At 38.5% G+C, this 19,720-nt stretch overlaps 2 protein-coding genes across 4 annotated transcripts in view; one reads left to right on the top strand and one right to left on the bottom strand.

The window, feature by feature from the left end:
• Positions 1 to 8,965, top strand: part of NDUFAF1 (NADH:ubiquinone oxidoreductase complex assembly factor 1) — a 25,870-nt gene extending 16,905 nt beyond the window's left edge. The window contains exon 5 of one of the 2 annotated variants that reach the window (XM_088145481.1): positions 8,663 to 8,965. In XM_088145481.1, the coding sequence (XP_088001607.1) occupies positions 8,663 to 8,758 (96 nt within the window). In that variant the 3' untranslated portion in view covers positions 8,759 to 8,965. Of the gene's footprint in view, positions 1 to 324; positions 4,557 to 8,662 lie in introns of those variants that run through there. The other variant, XM_025170162.2, reaches the window with a different exon arrangement.
• NUSAP1 (nucleolar and spindle associated protein 1) lies at positions 4,581 to 19,672 on the bottom strand. Of its 2 annotated transcripts, XM_007433673.4 has the most exons (12): positions 19,461 to 19,650; positions 18,622 to 18,678; positions 18,125 to 18,301; positions 16,347 to 16,521; positions 15,245 to 15,313; positions 13,180 to 13,292; positions 11,548 to 11,613; positions 11,256 to 11,434; positions 10,697 to 10,878; positions 9,786 to 9,899; positions 8,959 to 9,049; positions 4,581 to 5,487 (listed from the first exon to the last, which is right to left on the bottom strand). In XM_007433673.4, the coding sequence occupies exons 1-12, from the start codon at positions 19,551 to 19,553 to the stop codon at positions 5,400 to 5,402; spliced, it is 1,404 nt and encodes a 467-aa protein (XP_007433735.1). In that variant the 5' UTR covers positions 19,554 to 19,650; the 3' UTR covers positions 4,581 to 5,399. The 2 variants fall into 2 exon arrangements, with proteins under 2 accessions (XP_007433735.1, XP_025025935.1); XM_025170167.2 differs by lacking the exon at positions 4,581 to 5,487 and having other exon boundaries at positions 9,786 to 9,918; positions 19,461 to 19,672.
• Positions 19,673 to 19,720: the final 48 nt, after the last annotated feature.

Below are 19,720 nucleotides of genomic sequence, written 5' to 3'. Positions count from 1 at the left end.
TCCTGGGCCACCACAGCTCCCTATACTCTACTGCACATTGTTTCAGAGGAGCTTTCAGCCTTGAGGATTGCTGTTATGTGTATTGAAGGAGGAGAGGTTTGGAACATTTCTGAGTTCTCCGGAAATTCTGTTTCTGAATTGAGTGAGTTTTGCACATTTCTAATCAAGAACTTGTAGTTGAGGCCTCATCTCCTTTATGAATAAAAAACATAGTTATACAAACATATCAATTTAGGCTTGATCAGACTGAAGATAAATAAAAACTGCATGACTTTAGACAAAAATATTTTTGTGAAAATAATACAAAGTGGTTCTTTTTAACAGATCAGTACATTGGGATTTACCATTGCTGATAAAGTAGACGGTCCATTCCAGCTGGAAATAGACTTCATTGGATTGTTAAGCGACCAAGCACACACAGAATCATTTGCCTATGAGCTCTATGAAAAGAATCTCAAGAAATAGAACATATGGAGGACTGTTGTTAATATCAACTTATAATATTTCTGAAATTATATACCATTCTATAGTAATCTGCAGTTGAGTGGTGAACTTATCAGTGAATATGAGCTTCATAAGCAATTATCAATATAGTGAAATAACATAGGAGCACTGCAGTAGTGCCATGTAGCATGTAGCCACCACCTGCATTTTGATGGTGGTGGGAAGTGGAGCTAATGTGCATATGCTCACCTGCCCCCAATTAATAAAGAACATCTGTAAAGAAGAAGAACTGAGTTTATCCTACTTTTTATATGTAGTCTTTTGAGTTACATTTTATAGTGATTAAAAGAAATTACTTTTTCCTTTTAGCTGAAGGACAAATGATTTTGTTATTTTATGAATAATACTGTTTTGTATGTAGTAATAGGATTGATTGATTGCCATCAAGTTATTTTCGACTCCCAGCAACCACATATTCTCCATGATAATCTATCCCTAACCTGGTGTTTCACGTCTTCCAACACTGTACTCATCACTACTGTAACTGAGTCCATCCACCTTGCTGTTGGTTGTCCTCTTCCTCTTACCTTCCACCTTTCCCAGCATTAGAGCCTTTTCCAGAGAGCTGGGTCTTCACATAATGTATCCGAAGTAGGATAATTTGAGCCTGATCATTTGTGCTTGAGTGAGAACTCGGAGCTGATTTGTTCAGTGATCCGTTGGTTTGTGTTTTTGGCTGTCCAATTATTGTCACGAGTTTTCTCCAACACTAAAGTTCAAAAGCATCAATACTCCTTCTATCCTGCTTCTTCAAAGCCCAACTTTCACTTCCATAGTGTCACAGGGAATAATATGGCTTACATAATTCTGATCTTTGTCGGTATAGACACATCATGGCATATGAATATCTTTTCCAAGGCCATCACTGCTCTACCAAGTATTAGTCTGCCGCGTATTTCTTGACTGCTTGTTCCTTTACTGCTGATGATTGATCCTAAAAAGCAGAAGATATCCACCACTTTGATATCTTCATTGCCAATTCTAAGGCCAGTTATACTTCCTGTTGTCATTACAGGTAGTCCTCAAGTTCTGACAATAATTGGGACCAGAATTTCTGTTGCTAAGCAATGTGGTCGTAAAGTGCAATGTCACGTGACCTCATCATTTAGCGACAGCAATCCTGGAAGTCCCCATTGCCATTGTTAACTCAATCTCACCAGTAGTGAATCCCACCGAGGAGTGCCACTGTGCAGGGTGACCAAAAGGGCAAAGATGAGGGAGATAGACAAGTGGGGGGAGTTGAAGCGCCCCTGTGGTTGTAAGTTTGTAAGGTGGTAAGTTTCCAACCTCCCCTTTTTAGGAAAGGTGGTGGAGAGAGTGTAGCGTGGCAGTTGCAGAGGACTCTGGATGAAACAGATTATCTGGACCCCTTTCAGTCAGGGTTCAGGCTGAGATTTGGAACTGAAACAACATTGATCGCACTCTTGGATGACCTCTGCTGGGAGCAGGATAGGGATAGTGCATCCACCCTTGCTCTTCTTGACCTCTCACCGGCATTTAGTATCATTGATCATCGTATCCTTCTGAATCAGCTTTGGGAGTTGGGGGTAGGCGGCACTGTGCTGTTCTGGTTTTCCTCTTTCCTCCGGAGTTGATTTCAGTCAGTGTTGATGGGGGGAGAGATCCAGCCCACAGCCCCTATTGTGTGGGGTGCCTTAGGGCTCTGTTCTCTCTCCTCTCCTATTTAACATCTACATGAAGTCACTAGCTGAGGTGATCTGACAGTTTGGGGTGAGGTACCATCATTATGCAGATGATACCCAGTTATATATCTTCACCCCAGGCCTGTTGAGTGATGCCGTAGATGTCCTATCCCGATGTCTGGAGGCTGCAAGGGCCTGGATGGGACGCAATGGGCTCCGACTCAATCCAAGCAAGACGGAGTGGCTTTGGGTATTTGAGCCTCCTGGGGACAAGGTTTTTCCATCTTTGGTACTGGATGGGATAGTACTACCCCAGACAGACCCTGTGCACAATCTGGGGCTCCTTTTGGACTTGCAGCTCCTGCTCAAAGAGCAGGTGGCAGCTGTGGCTAAGAGGACCTTTGCATACCTTCAGTTTGTGTGCCAGTTGCACCCATTCCTGGACTGAGAGGCTCTCCTCAGCCACTCACACCCTCGTTATCTCCTGTTTGGATTACTGCAACGCACTCTACATTAGGCTACCCTCAAAGAGCATTTGGAAGCTTCAGCTGGTGCAAAATGCAGCTGCACTGGAAGTAAATGGGGCCAGATATACAGCACATGTAACACCACTACTGCAGGAGCTGCATTGATTACTTGTGTGTTTCTAGGTGCAATTCAAGGTGGTGGTTGTCACCTTTAAAGCCCTGCATGGCTTAGGACCGGGTTACCTAAGTTCTCCAAATAGTTTCTACCCATCCAATTCAGTCTAGTAGATTGGAGATACTGCAGATCACATCAGCCAAGGAATGTCAGCTGGTGGGGACTTGAAGGTGTGCCTTCTCAGCAGAGAAGGCTCCTGCCCTTTGGAACATTCCTTTGGAGGTCAGGATGGCCCTAACCCTGCTAGCCTTTTGTAAGGCTTTAAAAACTGGCAATGTGCCTGAGCCTGGAGTCATGCAAGTGTTAAGGGCCCCATTACCTGGTTGCACTGTTGATTTTTATGTAATTTTTATAATTCTCGGCTACCTATATGTATAATTTGTAATTGTTTTAATGATTGAAATTGTTTGCTGCCCAGAGTCACTTGGACTGAGATGGGCCACTATAGAAATTGCATAAGTAAATAAATAAGTGCAGGGCAGGTTGCCAAGTGCCCAAAGATCACGTGACTGCTGCAACAGCCTTAACTTTGGGGACTGGGCATAAGTACCATTTGTTTAGTGGCACTGTAACTTCAGTCACTGAACAAATGGTTTTAAGCTAGGACTTATGACCACAATTGGGACCAGAACTTCTGTCACTAAGCAATGCAGGTGTTAAAGTGAGTCCTGCCTGATTTTATGAACTTTTTTGCCATGGTCATTAAGCAAATCAGAGTTGTTAAGCGAATCCAGCTTCCCTCATTGACTTTGCTTGTTGGAAGCCCCCTGGGAAGGTTGCAAATGACAATCATGTAACCCCGGGATGCTGCAACTGTTGTAAATACATGCTGGTTGCCAAGCACCTGAATTTTGATTATATAACCGTGGGGACACTGCAACAGCCGTAAGGGTGAGGACTGGTGATAAGTCACTTTTTTCAGCACTGTTGCAACTTTGAATGGTCATTAAATGAATGATCGAGGACTACCTGTAGTTTGGTTTTCTTCATATTTAATTTTAGTCCCATTTTTTTCACTTTGTTCCTTAATTTTTATTACTAGAGCTCGCAGTTCCTTTGCATTTTTGACTATCAGGACAGTGTCACCAGCATAGCATAGGTTATTGGTGTTTCTTCCTCCAAGTAATAATACAGTATTTCTGAAATTATTACTACAGCCAACACTTTGGTTGCCTTGGAGTTCAAATACCAACATGATTTATGCCAGGTAAATTAACATTTAAATAAAATATATTTATATTTTAGTCATAACTCAAGGCATTTGTGTAAGAGTTACAGAAAGGTGAAGGGAAAGAATCTATCTCAGAAGATTTCTACTAGATGATGTTTGAAAAACCTGCTGTAAAAACAAAAGGCAGTCCTTTTCATCAAGTTAGTTGAGATGCAGATTATCTTCTAAAGGTAGAGTTTAAGTTAACGTGAGCAAGTACTCTGATATAGATGATGCCAGGAGAGAAAATGGGTATGAACAGCCTACTTAAGAGACTAACTACTGCTCGATACAACTCTCCAAAATCTCTTCTTAACCTCTGTTGTATAAGTGGCTTGGTCTTCTTTCCTAATGATTTTTCCCAGATGTGTCCCAGAAGTATAATTGATGATTGATCAAGCTAATCCATTATTATCATAGGTGTCAGTAATTAGTGGACAAATTTGTCCTGCCTGGAAACCAGCATTTTATGATTATGGTACAAGAACTTCATTTGATCTTCTACAGTGTGCTTCCTCAATAAATAAATGAACAGGTATAATGTTTTTGACTCATTTGTTTAATTAGATTCTTTTATCTAGTTTTTGGACTTGTGTGGAGAACAGATGACATTTTAGATCATATTTATGTAGAAATGTTGAAAATCTAAATGGGTTCACAAACTTTTAAGCACCACTGTATAAGGAAAAAAAATGTTTAGGATAACTATGTATATTCTGAAATCAGTTTAGAAACCTTTTTTCTCCAATATGTATTCTCCTATTTTCCTCAGTTGGAGTATAGAAGATAGGTTTTTATTTCTGTCATAAAGTTAGCTGTGCTAGGTTTTCTTTTTGAAATACCAATTAAATCATCAATTTTACTTTAAAAAGAAAAATCTCATCACAGTACATATATAATGAAAAAAGGTTGATGGAGAACAGTTGACAACACATGGCAAAGCTGTATAGTAGTAAAATTAAAATGAACTTTTATCTGTAAACACAATTATTTTAATTAGGAGTAAATTAAGACATTTTTATAAAAAGCGGTTTCTCATTAAGTGAATTTAAAACTTGCCATATTTCCAGAAGATTGTATTGTCTAATACAATAAACTTTTGATCCAGTTGTTGAAAAAGTGTATGTTTCCAGACAATCTAGGATATAGTTAAGGTATATACTAAGCAAAGATTTGAGAGAAGATAGCTGCCCTTCTAAAAGTGTTTCTAAGCCTGCTAAGACAGCAGTATCACCTGCTGAATAACTGAATTTAGTAGCACTAATGTTCTATGCTCATATTAAAATAAGATTACTCAGAATAGACAGCTTAAGTACTTCAGTGCACAGACAAAAATTATTTACAAGAAAGTAAAGATTTTGAATATTAAGATTATCTATAGAACAATTTGAGAGTTAACTTTAAACAGCAGTCAGTCTCCTCAGTGTGCTAAGCTTCTGGTCTTTTCTTTGTTTTCTTCCTTGTATGTGTTTCTCCCGTCTCTCATCTCTGTTAAGCAAAAAATGATAAATTAACATTAGCACTAATACACGAATAAGTGAAATTAAGGCAAACTTCATTCAATGATATGTAAAGCTGGATAATTAAATTCGAGACATAATACACAGACTTCTTAGGTAATCTATACCATGTTTTTAGCTTAGGGCAGGGATGGGTAGCTCATAGGACACATGGAACCTTCAGAATACCTATCCCATCCCTAGATTGTGTTGCTGAAATTTAGCTGCAAACCCAATTGTCAGCAGTTTTTTCTTTCAGAACTAAGGAACAAGAATCTTAAAATCCATTTAGATCTCTTAAACTTCCACACCCCACCAAAAAGCCAAACTTTCATCTCATCCAATTTGTTAACATTGTCTTATTGGCAGCTACCGTATTTTTCCATCTATAAGAAGATACTTTTTTCTAAAATCGTTACACTAAAAATTGAAGGGCGTCTTATGCAAGGAAGTAAGCCGAGGGGAGAACTGCGCGGTTGCAAAACTGCCCATACTTTGTCTCTGCAAACAGGCTTCCTCCAATCACAAGCTTTATGTAATTGACGTCAGCCTATGCTGAACAAATCAGTTGGAGGAAGCCTGTTTGCAGAGACAAGCTATTGGCAGTTTCACTTGTGACTGAATGTAATTCAAAGTTATGCAAAGAGCCTGGAAATAGAGCTGCAGAGAGACAGTTTGGACCTCCTCCCACTGAGTGTATCAGGTAAATGTTACCTAATTACTAAATAAAAATGTGTTCTGTTTTATCTTTAAAATATTGATTTCTTAATTTTGGGTTGGAAAAGTGGGGGTTGTCTTGTACATGCGGGCATCTTATAGATGGAAAAATACGGTATATCGATTTGCAATTCTCAGAGACCAAAGCAAAAACTGGCTTATTCTAATGTGTTAATTCAGTCCTTAGCATGTTATGTAAATCAAGGCAACTGTACTTTATTTATTACAACATCCGAATACCACCATTTTCATGTTAAAAATTCATCAATAAAAAACATATATAAAACAAAACCACAACCTAGGTAACTATTAATAAAACAATACATCTCCTTTTGTCATAGTCCGCTCTGAGTCTGATTCAGAGTCAGAGTCGGAGACAGCACCGGACGAACAGCAGGCGGAGCAGTTATCAGAGGTGGGGTTGGACAGCGAGCAACAGCTGGAGATAATGAGGCAGAAAATGTGGAACCACCTGATGTGAGAACAAGGCACGCTGAAAAGAGAGTGTTGCAAAGGCGTTTGGCGAGGCTCCTCACGAGAAGGGAGCCTCGCCCTCCGAAATGAGGAACACTGGCTGCCGTTATAAGGATCGGTAGAAGGGGAGGCTTCGGGGACAACCATCTAGTACCTGCCTCATGCCTCACTTGTGATTGCTCGTGTCTCGTTTGTGTCTCGCTCATGCCTTGCTCATGTCTCTGCTGGAACCTGCTGCCGTGTGTCCTGTCCCGGGCTAAGTTGCGCTCCTGCCTCCTGCACTGCCGGACCAGACTCTAGAGTGCTGCTGTCAGGCAAGCCGCTGCTGTATCAGACCATAGACTCCCTTGTGTGTGTGTGTGCCTGCAGCAGGATCACGACACCTTTGGTGTGTATAATCAGCAACATCAACTACATAATGCTCTAACAATTCTATTTAGACCACCCTTCTAAAAAACAACAGGGAGGGAGACCAGGCAAACTTTGTATTCCACATGGATAGACCATATGCCATAAAGCATTGTTTTCTTTACCATGCATATTTTAAATATTATGTATATTCATGTTAATTGCAGGGAGTCAAATTTGAATTGTGGCAGTATATAAATTGAGTAAGATAAAGTTGTTTCCAAAAGCAGCACCATACAAAATGCACTGCAGTAGTCCATCATAGAAAATAAAGGCGTAGGTAACTGTTGCTAAGGCATCCACATTCCAGGTGGCACTGCAATTGGCTTACAAAGCGGAGTAAAGCATCCCCCATTTGGCCATGGCTTCTAACTGCCTATCCAATGGCAGCTATAAGTGTAGTGTGATGGCCAAGTCACAAAGCTCCTCCTTGGGGATGTGCAGCTTTGTCCAGAGTAATAACTGGATCCAAACAAGAATCAGAGGGTAGCTGAACAAACAGCACCTCCATGCTGGGATTCATTTTCAGTCAGTTTATTTCCATCCAGTCCCTCAGCTGCCAAATACTGGATCAGGACCTCCACATTGTTCCCACCCTGGCTTGGCAATACATATCACCACACTGATGATACCTCATCCCAAAGCACCAGAAGATTTTACCCAGCAGTTTGTTATTCCCACAAGAGAATAACTGCCAGGATTACCTCTCCTGGCCCTCATTTCCGTTAACTGAAACTATCTGCTTAGAAAGCTGAAGAAAAAGCAAAATGAATTGCTGGTAAGGTAAGCTTTCTGGATCAGAAGTAGTCAGAAGTTAACGGCAAGATCTGAAATCTGCAGCAATCTGAACTGATCACTGGGGTAGTAAGGAATAATTACAAAAATATGTCATACTCAGCTCATGCACAAGACAAAAGAAGCAATCAAAGGTTTTAGCACACACAAGTGCTGACTCCAAAGATACTACTAAAGGGTATAAGAGGCAAAAGGTGATAGGACTAGGACTGCCGTGGTACAGCTTGTGAGCAAATTTTATTTGTTCTGTTTCATTATATATCTTTGAGTTGACTACTACTGGCAAGCAAAAGTAAAAAAAAAAAAAAAGGATAAAAAATGACTCTTTCCCCCTCTGAATTAATTAGAGGGGATGTATTTTAAGTACTTCATCCCACTGCAGATATACAAGGTACAGAGATTTCAGCTCCAACCTAAAAGAAGACTGAATGAGTAATTAAACTGTTTTGGAGTGTTATTTCTAATTTAAACTGTCAACTCCATTATTTGGCTGCTGTGTTTATGAAAAATATTTATCAGATTACATTTTTTAAAATGTAGGCAACTTCTCACTACCTACATTCCATGTTTGGCATAAACTAATTGATAGTCTAAGTATATTCTCTCATAATCCTCAGTGTCTCACAACAGAATGGAAGTTCAGACAAACTCCCTCAGATTTTAGGTGTATGGCAAACATACTGGGCCTGGATCACCCTTTGACTAGACAAAGATAATTTGATGAGGCTTTCATGCATACCAGTGACAGGTGTCACTCTGTTTTATTTCAGAACCTTATATACAGCCCTCAGAAGAAATTTTATCTTCATGCAGTAATTTTATTGGCTACTTGGGAGAAATCCTTGCTTTTTCTCTATGTGATCTAATTTTTGGCACAGGACCATCAAACTTCTTTTAAAGGATATACAGAATTTTAATTCTCTGCATTTGATCACAGCTGTAGGATTCTCAAAAGACAAAGGTATAAGCTTCAATGTTACCTGAATGTTCATTTTATGAGGGCAAAGGATGACAGAATAATCACAGCTCTTGACAGGGACTTTAAGTACTGGTGTTATATACTTGCCTGGTTTGAAGTGGTGGCTCTTTGTAGTATTTCTTGTGAGAATACAGCCTCTGGTGATTCTCACTAGGGTTGATCCATGGTTTCAGTTTTCCTATATTGATGTAAGGAAAATGTGTTAGTTTACTATCTGTTTCTTTCCTGTTCTCATCTGCTGCATCAAGTAACATAAATAGCAAATATTTTCCATATGTTTCTTTTATGAGGCAAGGGGATTTTGCCTATGTGAGGCAAGTTAATATATAGTCAAGAGACAAGATACTTTATTAGTCATAGACTAGCCAAAAATATCAATATATATCTTGCAGTTTTTCCTATATGGTCTTCTTTTCCTTTTGTTATAATAGGTTATACTTTGCATATTTTAAATTTCCTTTTATGAAATGGATATGTGCTTAATGAGTGCAGATATCTATGCTTGGTATTTGTGGTATAAGCCAATTTCCTTCCAATATCTCTATAAAATTACTTATCTGTTATGACTAAGTGGGACCTTACAGTAGTTATTTTGCCCTAGCTGCTTCTACTTTCAGATGTGAAAGTAGACTCAAAGTTGGAGACTTTTACTCTTGTGTGGGCTAAGAACAAACTCAAAAGGCCAGGAAGAACCCACTTCAACTTAGTTTGTATTAAATAACATGCCAAATTACGTATGATGGATTTAATTTAATATTAATGATGTACATTAATTTAATATGTATATTATAAGTTACCTTTGGAAAAATCAAGGCATATTACAGGCAGTATGTGACTAAATTCTCAGTTTGTTTGCAACAGCTAATATTTTAATGTTCCTTTTACATTGAGTTATTTTTAAAAACTATGGTTACCTTTGTGTGGCTGATAATTAAGTGGTCTTGACAGACTTGCTTGTAGATCAAATACTGGTTTCTTGGTGCTTGTGGGTTCTACAGTCTGATTTATAAACTTGAAGGGAGTGACAGCTATAAGGAGAAAACCAACCTATTGATAATCAGTAAGCAACAGAGATAAAACTTATTTTAGAACTCATTTAAATTTTCAGCTTAAAATGGGAAAAAACACTTGGGTATTTTTTCAGATTTTTAATACAGGACTTTCCTAAAGCAGAAACAGAAGATTAAGCAAAGTATTATTTTAGTGGTCTTTACTGAACTAAAGAGGCCCAAGAAATAAATTAGCAATTGTAGTACAGATAGTCCTCAGTTAATGACCATTTGTTCAGCAACTCTTAGAAGTTATAGCGGCACTGAATGAGTGGTGGTTACAGCTGGTCCTCAAAATTCTTATCATCCCATCACCCCTGTGATCACATGATTGCAATCTGGGTGCTTGGGAACCAGCTCGCACTCAGACAGTTGCAGCGTCCTGCGGTAACGTGATCATAATTTGTGACCCTACCTGATCAGATAAGGCTGGTGTAGTACTACCAGCTGTAGAGTATTAGCTTTTTAAAAAATAGGAATCGTAGTACAGATTCTATGTGAAAGTATCCATCCTAAGAATCCACAAAGCTCTACTTATAAAGCTATATTGGAGCTACATATTAGACCAAATTTATTCAAGTTTCATGCTAGAATACTGCCTTTTTCTACCCCAGGTGCCAGTTAGTGTAATGTAAAATTAAACACTGGAAATGAAAGGAACTTCATATTGACTGTATATAATACAATAGTCCAAAGATTCTGTATCAATGACCTCCACAACAATCACATGTAAAAGAAGTGCACGTCATTACTGGTGCAGTTTTTGGAAAAGTTACCAGAATTTGCTGGAGTTCCTGTTGACTGAGAGTTCATTGCTCTTCCTTTGGAGTCCTTTCCAGTTATACATTCGCTGCTTTTCTGATTATCTGGGGTGCAGATTTTCAGAAATGGAGATTTTCTAGATGGAGTCTTGATAAGGGAACGCTTGTCTTCATTGTCCTTTGTGGATTCAGAGAATCTAACAAAAACATTTATAGTATTTAGTGGTTCATCATAATTTTATATCCCTTTCATCCAAATAACTAGGAGCATATGTAAAATATTAAAGTATTTGAATATCCTGCCAAAGGGAATAGGAATTAACTCAGAATGCTCTGTGCTTAAAACTTTTTGTGGATTCTACATATAATCATTCTCTCAAATGCATACATTATTTTTACACTGAGAAAATGCAACAAAAATTTAGCTACTAAATCCAAACTATTTTAAGTATTTTTGTTTATTAAAACATTATTATACAAATTTGGATTCTAAAATATTAAATTTGATAATTCACACATTTCCACATGTAAACTATTTTTATTTCATCAGGGTTATTGCCACATATATTCTTACCTGACATTCATTTTAGTTGTAGAAAGGCTGGCTGATGATTTTTGAGATAAAATACTTTTATTTGCAGTGCCAGGAGAATTGCGTATTGAATGCCACAGTTTTAATGGAGTCCCTGTGGCAGAAAGCCTATGCCTTTGAGGAGGGGGACTTAATAAAAGCCCTCTGGAACTGGAAGGTACCTGCAAAGACGAGGGACACTGCCACATTTTAACAGATAGTTTAGCTGAAAAGGCTTGAGGTCAAAAAAGATAATTTTTGTAAAGGAAATTCTTAACTGAAAATTTATCCTTACCTTGGAATTAGTATTTAGATTTTCCTTCTGAGAAGTCTTCAGAGACTTATTCTTCTTAGCCAGCATCTGCAATTAGAGACCTAGGATTTTTCCCCCTCATAACAGTGCTTCATAATAAAATATCAGGTTGCTTTTTAAGACTACTGCCAGACATGGAGATGAACTAATTGCCAAACAGAACCACAACTTGTTAAAAAGTAGTACTGCTTTTCTTCTTCTTTGCTCCAGCTCCTCTGTCATTCCAAGGAATAATGGAGACTCTAATCAAGGACTTATACAATATTTGCTATAAGCCATATGTTTCTTGTGATTGTCAGTCTGAGCACAATGTAGTCATTAGGAAGGTTCCTGTATTTTCAGAAACTTTAAGTGGTACATAAACAGCAACAAGAGTAGCATAGGCCTAAGCCAGAATTTGAGCCAAAATAAAGTTTTCTAAGTTCTTGCAAACTTAAACCACTTGAAATTAAGAAAAGGTAATTACTTTATGGTCAGTCTATAACATAGCTTCCAAAGTTAATAGCTCCAACTAAAAAGCCCTATCATATCAATACTCTAATCAAAAAGTTTATATAAAGATCCATGTTTTCACTTCCTTCTGAAAATCAGACGGAGTTATGACAGATATCTTTCACCCAGAAGATAGTTTCAAGTTTTAGTGCCTTGATTGAAAACTCTCATTCCATCTACTCACCTCTGAAGCGAAGAAAATACAGAGCAAGCCTTTCAGTATGGTTAGGATTATTTTTGTCACAGACATTTTCATAACAGGATCTCCACAACAGGGAAGTTATAACAGATTGACAACTAGAAGAGGGTCAGCTAAACTGTGTGAGATAACCAGTACATAATTCCCATCCCCCATTCTTCAGCTAGCTCATTGAAAGTGATTCTATGTGGAATCAGTAATTGAAATGTTAAATAATGTATTTGCCACAGTTCTGTAAGGTGCTTAATTTCTGGACCAACTACGTTTGGAGAACTGAAATAGGAATGCTGCTATTCCTTCTTCTTCATCATCCTTTCTCCTAACTGCCCAACTGTCTGACCTGTTATCTTGAACAGTAATAGCTTTTCCCTACACCTATTGGGGGGTGGGGGGGTGGGATTTTATACTTCCATAGCAAGTCCCCCTATCCAACACAACTCAAGGTTTCAGGGCTTTCACCTTTTGTTACCATCTAGTCATATACATAGAGCAGGATGCACCACTTGACATTTGCTAGTTAGGCAAAAAATATGAATTGTCATTGTTGGGGCAAGAGGCAGGTCTGAAAGAACTGTGATGAACAAATCAATACTTTAAACAGATCATTGGACTTAACCTTTGCAAGATGGAAGTCTTATTAAACTGGCCAGGGTTTGAACACTTCCAACATTCAATGGAAAATCCTTCTATCTTTTTGCTGCCCTACTTCAGTGAAATGGGAAACTAGATCATGACCATGTCTCTTACTTTTTTTTTGAAAGGCTCATAGAACAAATTGATGGGACTATCTCCAAAAAGAAGAATGGCTAAATTCTTTTTTTATAAGCATCTATGAACCTTTTCTTGTAAATAAGACTGAATGAGAGACATAATTTCATTCAGGATACTCTTCATATAATTGGGGTAGGAGAAAGATCGCTTACCTTGATCTCATTAACTGAGCTGCTGAAATTACGCATCATTTTATTTTTCCTTTCAATATAATCATCAATAGATAGCATTTTCTTGAACTGAGCTTCATGAAGTTTCTTAAAATCTACAATATTGAAACGTTTATTAGCCATATTTTTCTTGTATTCATTTAACTTGCCAGTTCATTCAAATATGCAGCTCCTTAACATTAAGACTAAACATTTATCTCATATTAAAGCAAGAAAAGTCAGCTTTTTTTTTAGGTAACACATTCAAGAGCAAAGAATGTCTTAGGGCCCACCCATAGAAGACATACAATGTGGCAAATTAATTTTTTTTTTTTAACAAAGGAGTACATTTAATTTGGAATAAAGCTTATTTCAGCTTACTTACTCATTTAAATTTAAATGAAGTTATACAGAAATACAGGGTGTACCAAAAGTTGGGCCCCATAGGCCCCTATGTTTTATTAATTTTTTTTCATAGAAAATGTTATTGTAGTTAGGAATATTCAAAGGTCATGTGTCAAATGAGTAAGGAAGTTAGAAGAAAATGGCAACCAATTCTAACATTTAATGTAATTTATATAATAAACTGTCTCTGGGTCCTGACTTTGGTACAGCCTGCATATTATCAAGATTCAGTACATATTTTCTTTTCTTTCCCTCCATGTTCAGTTATTTCTTCTCTTCCTCTGATGCACATACAGTGTTCTTTCCTTTTTTGATTTTTTCTCTTTGCTATGAAGTTTTCTTCCTTTTACCCCATCTGCATACTGTTTTTCTTCTTTTTTGCTGTTTCCACTGGATAGACAATGTACATGCACATGCACTTATATGTTGATTGTAATATGCAGATAAGGATCCATTTTTAAATAGGATGCTGATTAAAAAGACCTGTAGAATAAAGTAACTATTGATTTAATACTTTTGGGGGGTTGCTACTGAAAAGTTTCCAATGTAGTAATATATTTTCCCATTTTTTCATTGTTCCATTTCTTTTGATCCTTGCATAAAACAATCCTCGATATAAGTTTCACAACTATTAATACAATTAAAGGTATCAAAACATATTACAGTGTTTTAAGAAACAGTCATCTTAAAATAAGCTTTCACAAAGAAATTTAAAATCAGCATCCTAATTCCTCCGAACATACTTCTATTTTTCCATATGCCAATTTCCTTCCCAATTTTCCGATATACTGAAGATATATTAATCAGTTAAAAAGTAAAGACTTTGTTGAGTTGAGCTCACTGCTGATGAATACACAAACAGATTTATGCAGTTTTCTTGGCACAATAGATGAGTGATTTGCCATTGTCTTCCTCCAATACTGTCAATTAAAACCCAAACAGAGCTATGTGAAGTTTTGGATGGGAAACTTTTTCAGGGGTACATGCCACAGCTTGCTCCCCTGACTTGGAGAACTACAGGTGATTTTAAGGGAGGAGTGGGGTCAACTTTCTTTATTCTTGATTTTTTTCAGATCTAAGAAAGAAATTTCAACGAGACAAATTGCTCCCATTTCCATATTAAATTTCCTCCAAAAATAACCCAAAACCGTGTAAGTAAAATTTAACAAAATTCAGTGTTGTGAAACAGGGTTGTTTTGCCACCCTGAGGTTTCTGCTTCCATTTCCAACCTTAATGTGGAGGAGGGGCAAAAACAGCATGCCAGAATCAACCATTTGGTCAAATTTCAGTAGCACAAGTTCAGGGTGCTGGGGAGCTGCGTGGAATCTACCCAATATCCATTCCTAGATTAAGAAAACACATAAAGGATGCACAAAAAAGTCAGATAATTTGGTATCAATTAATGAAAAAGGGTTTGGGCATTAAAACAGACTATAAATATAATTACCAAATACTATATCAGAGATATGATGAAAGATTTCCTTTCAAACAGAAAAATCTCTTGTATTTGAGTAATTCAAGTCAGTATGTTATCCTTCAGAAAGAGCCATCAGCTGAACATAGTAAGGACTGACTAAATATATTTTCAAAAGTTTTAATTTATAAACAAGTAAACATTCTGTGCATACTGTTATTATGCTTAATCTTTAACCTTTAACTTACCTGGAGTGGCAGACCTGCTTCCTGTGTAAGTAGTTTTCTTTCCAGAAAGAGAATCCAGAAAAGTTTTACCTGATGTAAACAGATTAGATGCGTTTCTATGAAACAATCATAATTTCAAAGATTCATAAAGTTCTCAAGGTTCTAAGCTGGTCAAATTTGTTCTGCAAGTTTCCATCAAGCATTATAGTTCATATGTAAATTCAGCAATACTTATGTTAAAATGGGTTATGTAATGGTGATATTCTTATTTCACTCAAGCTGCTAAGGAAAAGGTATAAAATACAAGACCGCATTCCTTTTCTGAGGAGTTTGTTATTATACAGGTAGTCCTCGCTTAACAATCCTAATTGGGGCTGGAATTTCTGTCATTAAGCAAAGCGGTCATTAAGCAAAACATCACCTGATTGCACCGCTTAGCAACAGCACTTCTAGTAGTTCTGGTTGTGGTCATTAACTGAGGACCTCACAATTCTCCAGCCTCGCAAATGGCCAGCAGCTGCCTCAGCCAGGTGTGACTTGTCAGCAGCAGGAGGAAGAAGACAGCAAAAGTCACCTGGGGGCAGTGGTGGGTGGCAAGGGCAGACAGCAGTAGTGGACTGGACAGCCAAAAGGGCAGAGATGGGGGGAGATAAGTGAGTGGGGAGAGTTGAAATGCACCCTGCAGTCATAAATGTGGGCGGGCTGCCAAGCACCAAAATTTTGATCATGTGACCGTCTGGGTGCTGCAATGGCCATAACTTCAAGGACTGGTTATAACTTCAATCAGTTGCTGAACGAATGATTAAGCGAGGACTACCTGTAGTAGGTACTATCCTACTTGAAATGTAGGCTATCTGGTCAGAGCAGCTAAGATACATCAGAAAATACTGCACATTTATAGCATCCGAGCTTCCATCACATTAGGTTTATGGTTAGATTGTTAGACAGGGCAACACTGAACACTATTGCTCTCAAATATTGCCACCTCCAAACTGTGTTCAGTTCCTGGGAATCCTATGTGGTTTTACAAACAAAAGCTAGTGACAAACACACCAAACAAGTTACCCACACCTGTCCTAAACTGCAAAGCAAATCAAGTATTCCGCTTATAAATGCAAATTACTTTCAACTCCTTTTTGCCTAGTAGAATTTTTTTCTTTTTGTTGACTTGGAGTGATAAAATCTTCTAAGTTTCCTGCTGTTCCACTGTTTTGTGATTCATCATTTTGGTTTATCCTCAGTATCTTTCCAAATCCTGCATCTGGGTTTCCTTCACAATTTTTTAGTAATATCGGGACCTGCAATACAAACATGTAGGTCAAATTATCTCTCCCTTCCACTATATATGCTTAATTTATATAAAGGTAAATCCTTTAATGTCCATCCAAATAGGATTTTACACATGCATAAAATGGTGAAAGGGATCTTATACACATGCAGAAGCATAGTGTACAGGACAGATTTTACTGTTTCCATCTGAAGTTTTTAAAATTGCAGTCTGTTCAACTGAGGGTTTACTTGAATTTTCATATTTTGAATATTCCTTTAAATTGAACATAAATAGAAAACATAGAAAGCAGAAATATTATCAATTGCAGCTATGTTTCATTTTTACATAATAAAATTCACAGCATAGATAGATAGATAGATAGATAGATAGATAGATAGATAGATAGATAGATAGATAGATAGATAGATAGATATGCAGGATGTATTGACTTCAATGAGAGTCATATTCTGACCCAGTATACAGGTAGTCCTCAGCTTACGCCCATTTTTTCAGTGACTGTTCAGGATGACAGCAATGCTGAAAAAATGGATGTATGACCAGTTCTTGAAGTTCCAGCTGTCGCAGCATTCCCACAGTCCCATGATTGTGATCCGAACGCTCAGGTTCCCAGCTCAAGATTATGACATCTCAGCCAACCATGGTCCCATGATCACCATTTACAACCTTCCCTGCTGACTTCCCACAAGCAAAGTCAATGAGAAGCAGGCAGGGAAAGTCACAGATCTCTCCAATAAGTCACTCCTGCCACTTTTTCTCCCACCTGCAGCACTCCACCCATGCTGGCCTTCCCTTGGCCCGTGTGTGGTCTGCAACAGCCCACCCAAGGCCTCCCTTGGCCCATGCGCAGCCTGTGACAGCCCACTCCAAGGCCTCCCTCACCTTGCACTCCTTGCCTGGGACTCCCTCTTCCCGCTTAATGACCCACGTGGTCCTGGGGTTACAACTGAGATTGCCATCACTAAACAATGCAGGCACATGATGTTGTGCTTTATAACCGCATTGCTTAGTGACAGCAATCCCAGTCCCAATTGCCATTGTAACCCAAGGATTACCTGTATACTCACATATACTCAGGAAGAGTATACTGGATTACAATCTAAAATCTAAGCGTGTTTTGTTTGTGCTCTCAAATCCATCGCACATAAACAGAGGAATTAATGGAAGCGTATAATGGGATTTCACCTCAAGTTTCTCACATGCATCTATATAAATTTATTCATAAACAATTTCTATCACATTCAGTAAACGTCCTACCCCTATTAGTATGGTAGCTCTACATAATAATATATAAACTTACGGACAAAAAAGGGACAGTAAGGTAGACAAGAGTTTCAGAAACATACATAGGAACTTCCATTTCCTGATAATTAACAGAATAAATGTTGCAAAATAAATTATGTAGCATTGTGTAATTTATACGAACTGCAAAATTTCTGCCCCATTAAACAAGTATACTGCACTTATTGCGTTCACAAACTGTTTATTATGAGACACGTTATATTTCTATTTTTATACCCTTCTGTCAGCTCTTGTTATTCACAGAAAACCAACCAAACTTATAAACAGAGAACATGCATATCTTACAAAGGTTTCATATAAAAAGTTATCACCTCTTTCTCTGAATCCAGTTCTGTTTTCTCTTCATTAAGATTTTCTTCTTGCATATTTCCCTGTGCATTATCATCTTTCTGTTTTCTACGCCTTTTGGTGATTGTGGATGGATTTATGGAAATTTGACTGCCATTCTGTTCCTCAGTATCTGTAGATGGGGATGTCCTTTTGTTGTCCTGCACAAAAGAAACGGAGCCATTTTATCATCACCTTCACATTATTTGTTTCAGTGACAAACCATAAAGCTATTCAGTTGTTCAGCTAGCAACAACCAGTAAGCTATTTGTTCGTACTAGTTTATGCCCCAAAAACTCTTATGCTAAAGAAAATCAGATAAACATAGATATGAGTACACTCCTACCAGACGCATAGACAGGCAGCTAAATAATGTATTTGAGGCTCTTCATTACATGGAAGGAACAGAGTTACTCTATTTTAAGTTACCATTGCTAGAGGAGAGAGATTTAATGAAATTGTCAAAATGTCATGCACTTACCATATTTTTATTTTCTTCACGGAAGTGCTGCTTTAATACATTTAACAGTTTGGCTGCCTACAAGAAAATAATTTAATTTGAGAGCAAGATTCAAAAATGACCATTATAAATGAAATTACTGCAGTTCAGGTGTAAAAACCTTTAAGAACTTTTAATATGCTTGTGATATATTTGTCCCCACTTCAACTGCCTCAAGGATGGGCACCTTGCCCTTCAGCATATCTTTAGGTGCTTCCTCGCTGAGCTTCCAGCGTATCTTCTGATCACAGCTCCAGCAATTCTAGTTCTTCAGTCTCACCTAGCTAAAGGCACAGTACAGTATATCTAACTCCAGCGGCATCCATGTCCTTCTGCAAAAGGCGGCAGGGATCGCAGATCTATCTTTGAAAAAGCAAACCATACCGGCTGGGGGAGATAGCTACACATTTTAACCGGACAAGTGAAATCCTAGCTACCACCTCAACCAGCTTTCCATCAACTATTACGACGACAAAGGCAGGGAAAGAATCAGAGATTATATGAAATCAGTGGAAAATCACACATGTTTAGCCATGCTTTAGTGAACAGACTACTAACGTAATAAAGTCCAAGCGGTCATACCGAAGTCACAAAATCACAGTCCACCAACTACAACGGCGGGATCCACGACTCGCGTTATGTGCGTTCCCAAGGTTTAGTTCGAGAAGGGAACCTCGCCATGCCTAGCCTACAACAGAGGTATCGAGACGCCCCTTGCTCAAAACAGCTGGTCGGGCGCCCGCCGGCCCGGCTCGCAGCTTTCTACGCACCTCCTTCAAGCGCTTTTGCTTCCCCGCCCGCCTGGCCAGCCTAGGACTTACCTTGAGATTAGCCTTCAACCCCGCCGACTTGGCCAGGCACTGCAACTCGCTATACCTGAGCGCCTCCAGTTGTGGCGAACAGAGCGCCTCCATGACGGAGAGCTAGACACCCCACAGCTCACTCGCTCTTTCAAGAGACGATGAGATTCAACCGCCGCGCTTCTTCGGTCCCGCCCCCATTTTCAAACGCCCCACTCGCGGCGCGGCCTCGGCGGAGCCCTTACCGGGAGAGCCAATCAGATCCTAGGATGAAAATGCTT

This window comes from Python bivittatus, unplaced genomic scaffold (assembly GCF_059951505.1).
Source record: "Python bivittatus isolate LINGU-HERP-01145 unplaced genomic scaffold, Pbiv_v1 ctg000480_np1212, whole genome shotgun sequence".
In the NCBI taxonomy this organism is placed as follows: domain Eukaryota; kingdom Metazoa; phylum Chordata; class Lepidosauria; order Squamata; family Pythonidae; genus Python; species Python bivittatus.
Note: the sequence above shows the minus strand (reverse complement) of the source record. Positions and strands in the feature narration are given on the sequence as shown.

Bases quoted from the DNA above. Each gene is read 5' to 3' on its own strand.
- NUSAP1 (XM_007433673.4), bottom strand. From the start codon at position 19,553: ATGGAGGCGCTCTGTTCGCCACAACTGGAGGCGCTCAGGTATAGCGAG. The intron at 18,302-18,621 runs GTAAGTGCATGA...TCTTTTGTGCAG, and splicing joins GTGAAGAAAATAAAAATATG to GACAACAAAAGGACATCCCC. The intron at 10,879-11,255 runs GTAAGAATATAT...TGTTTTTGTTAG, and splicing joins ACAACTAAAATGAATGTCAG to ATTCTCTGAATCCACAAAGG.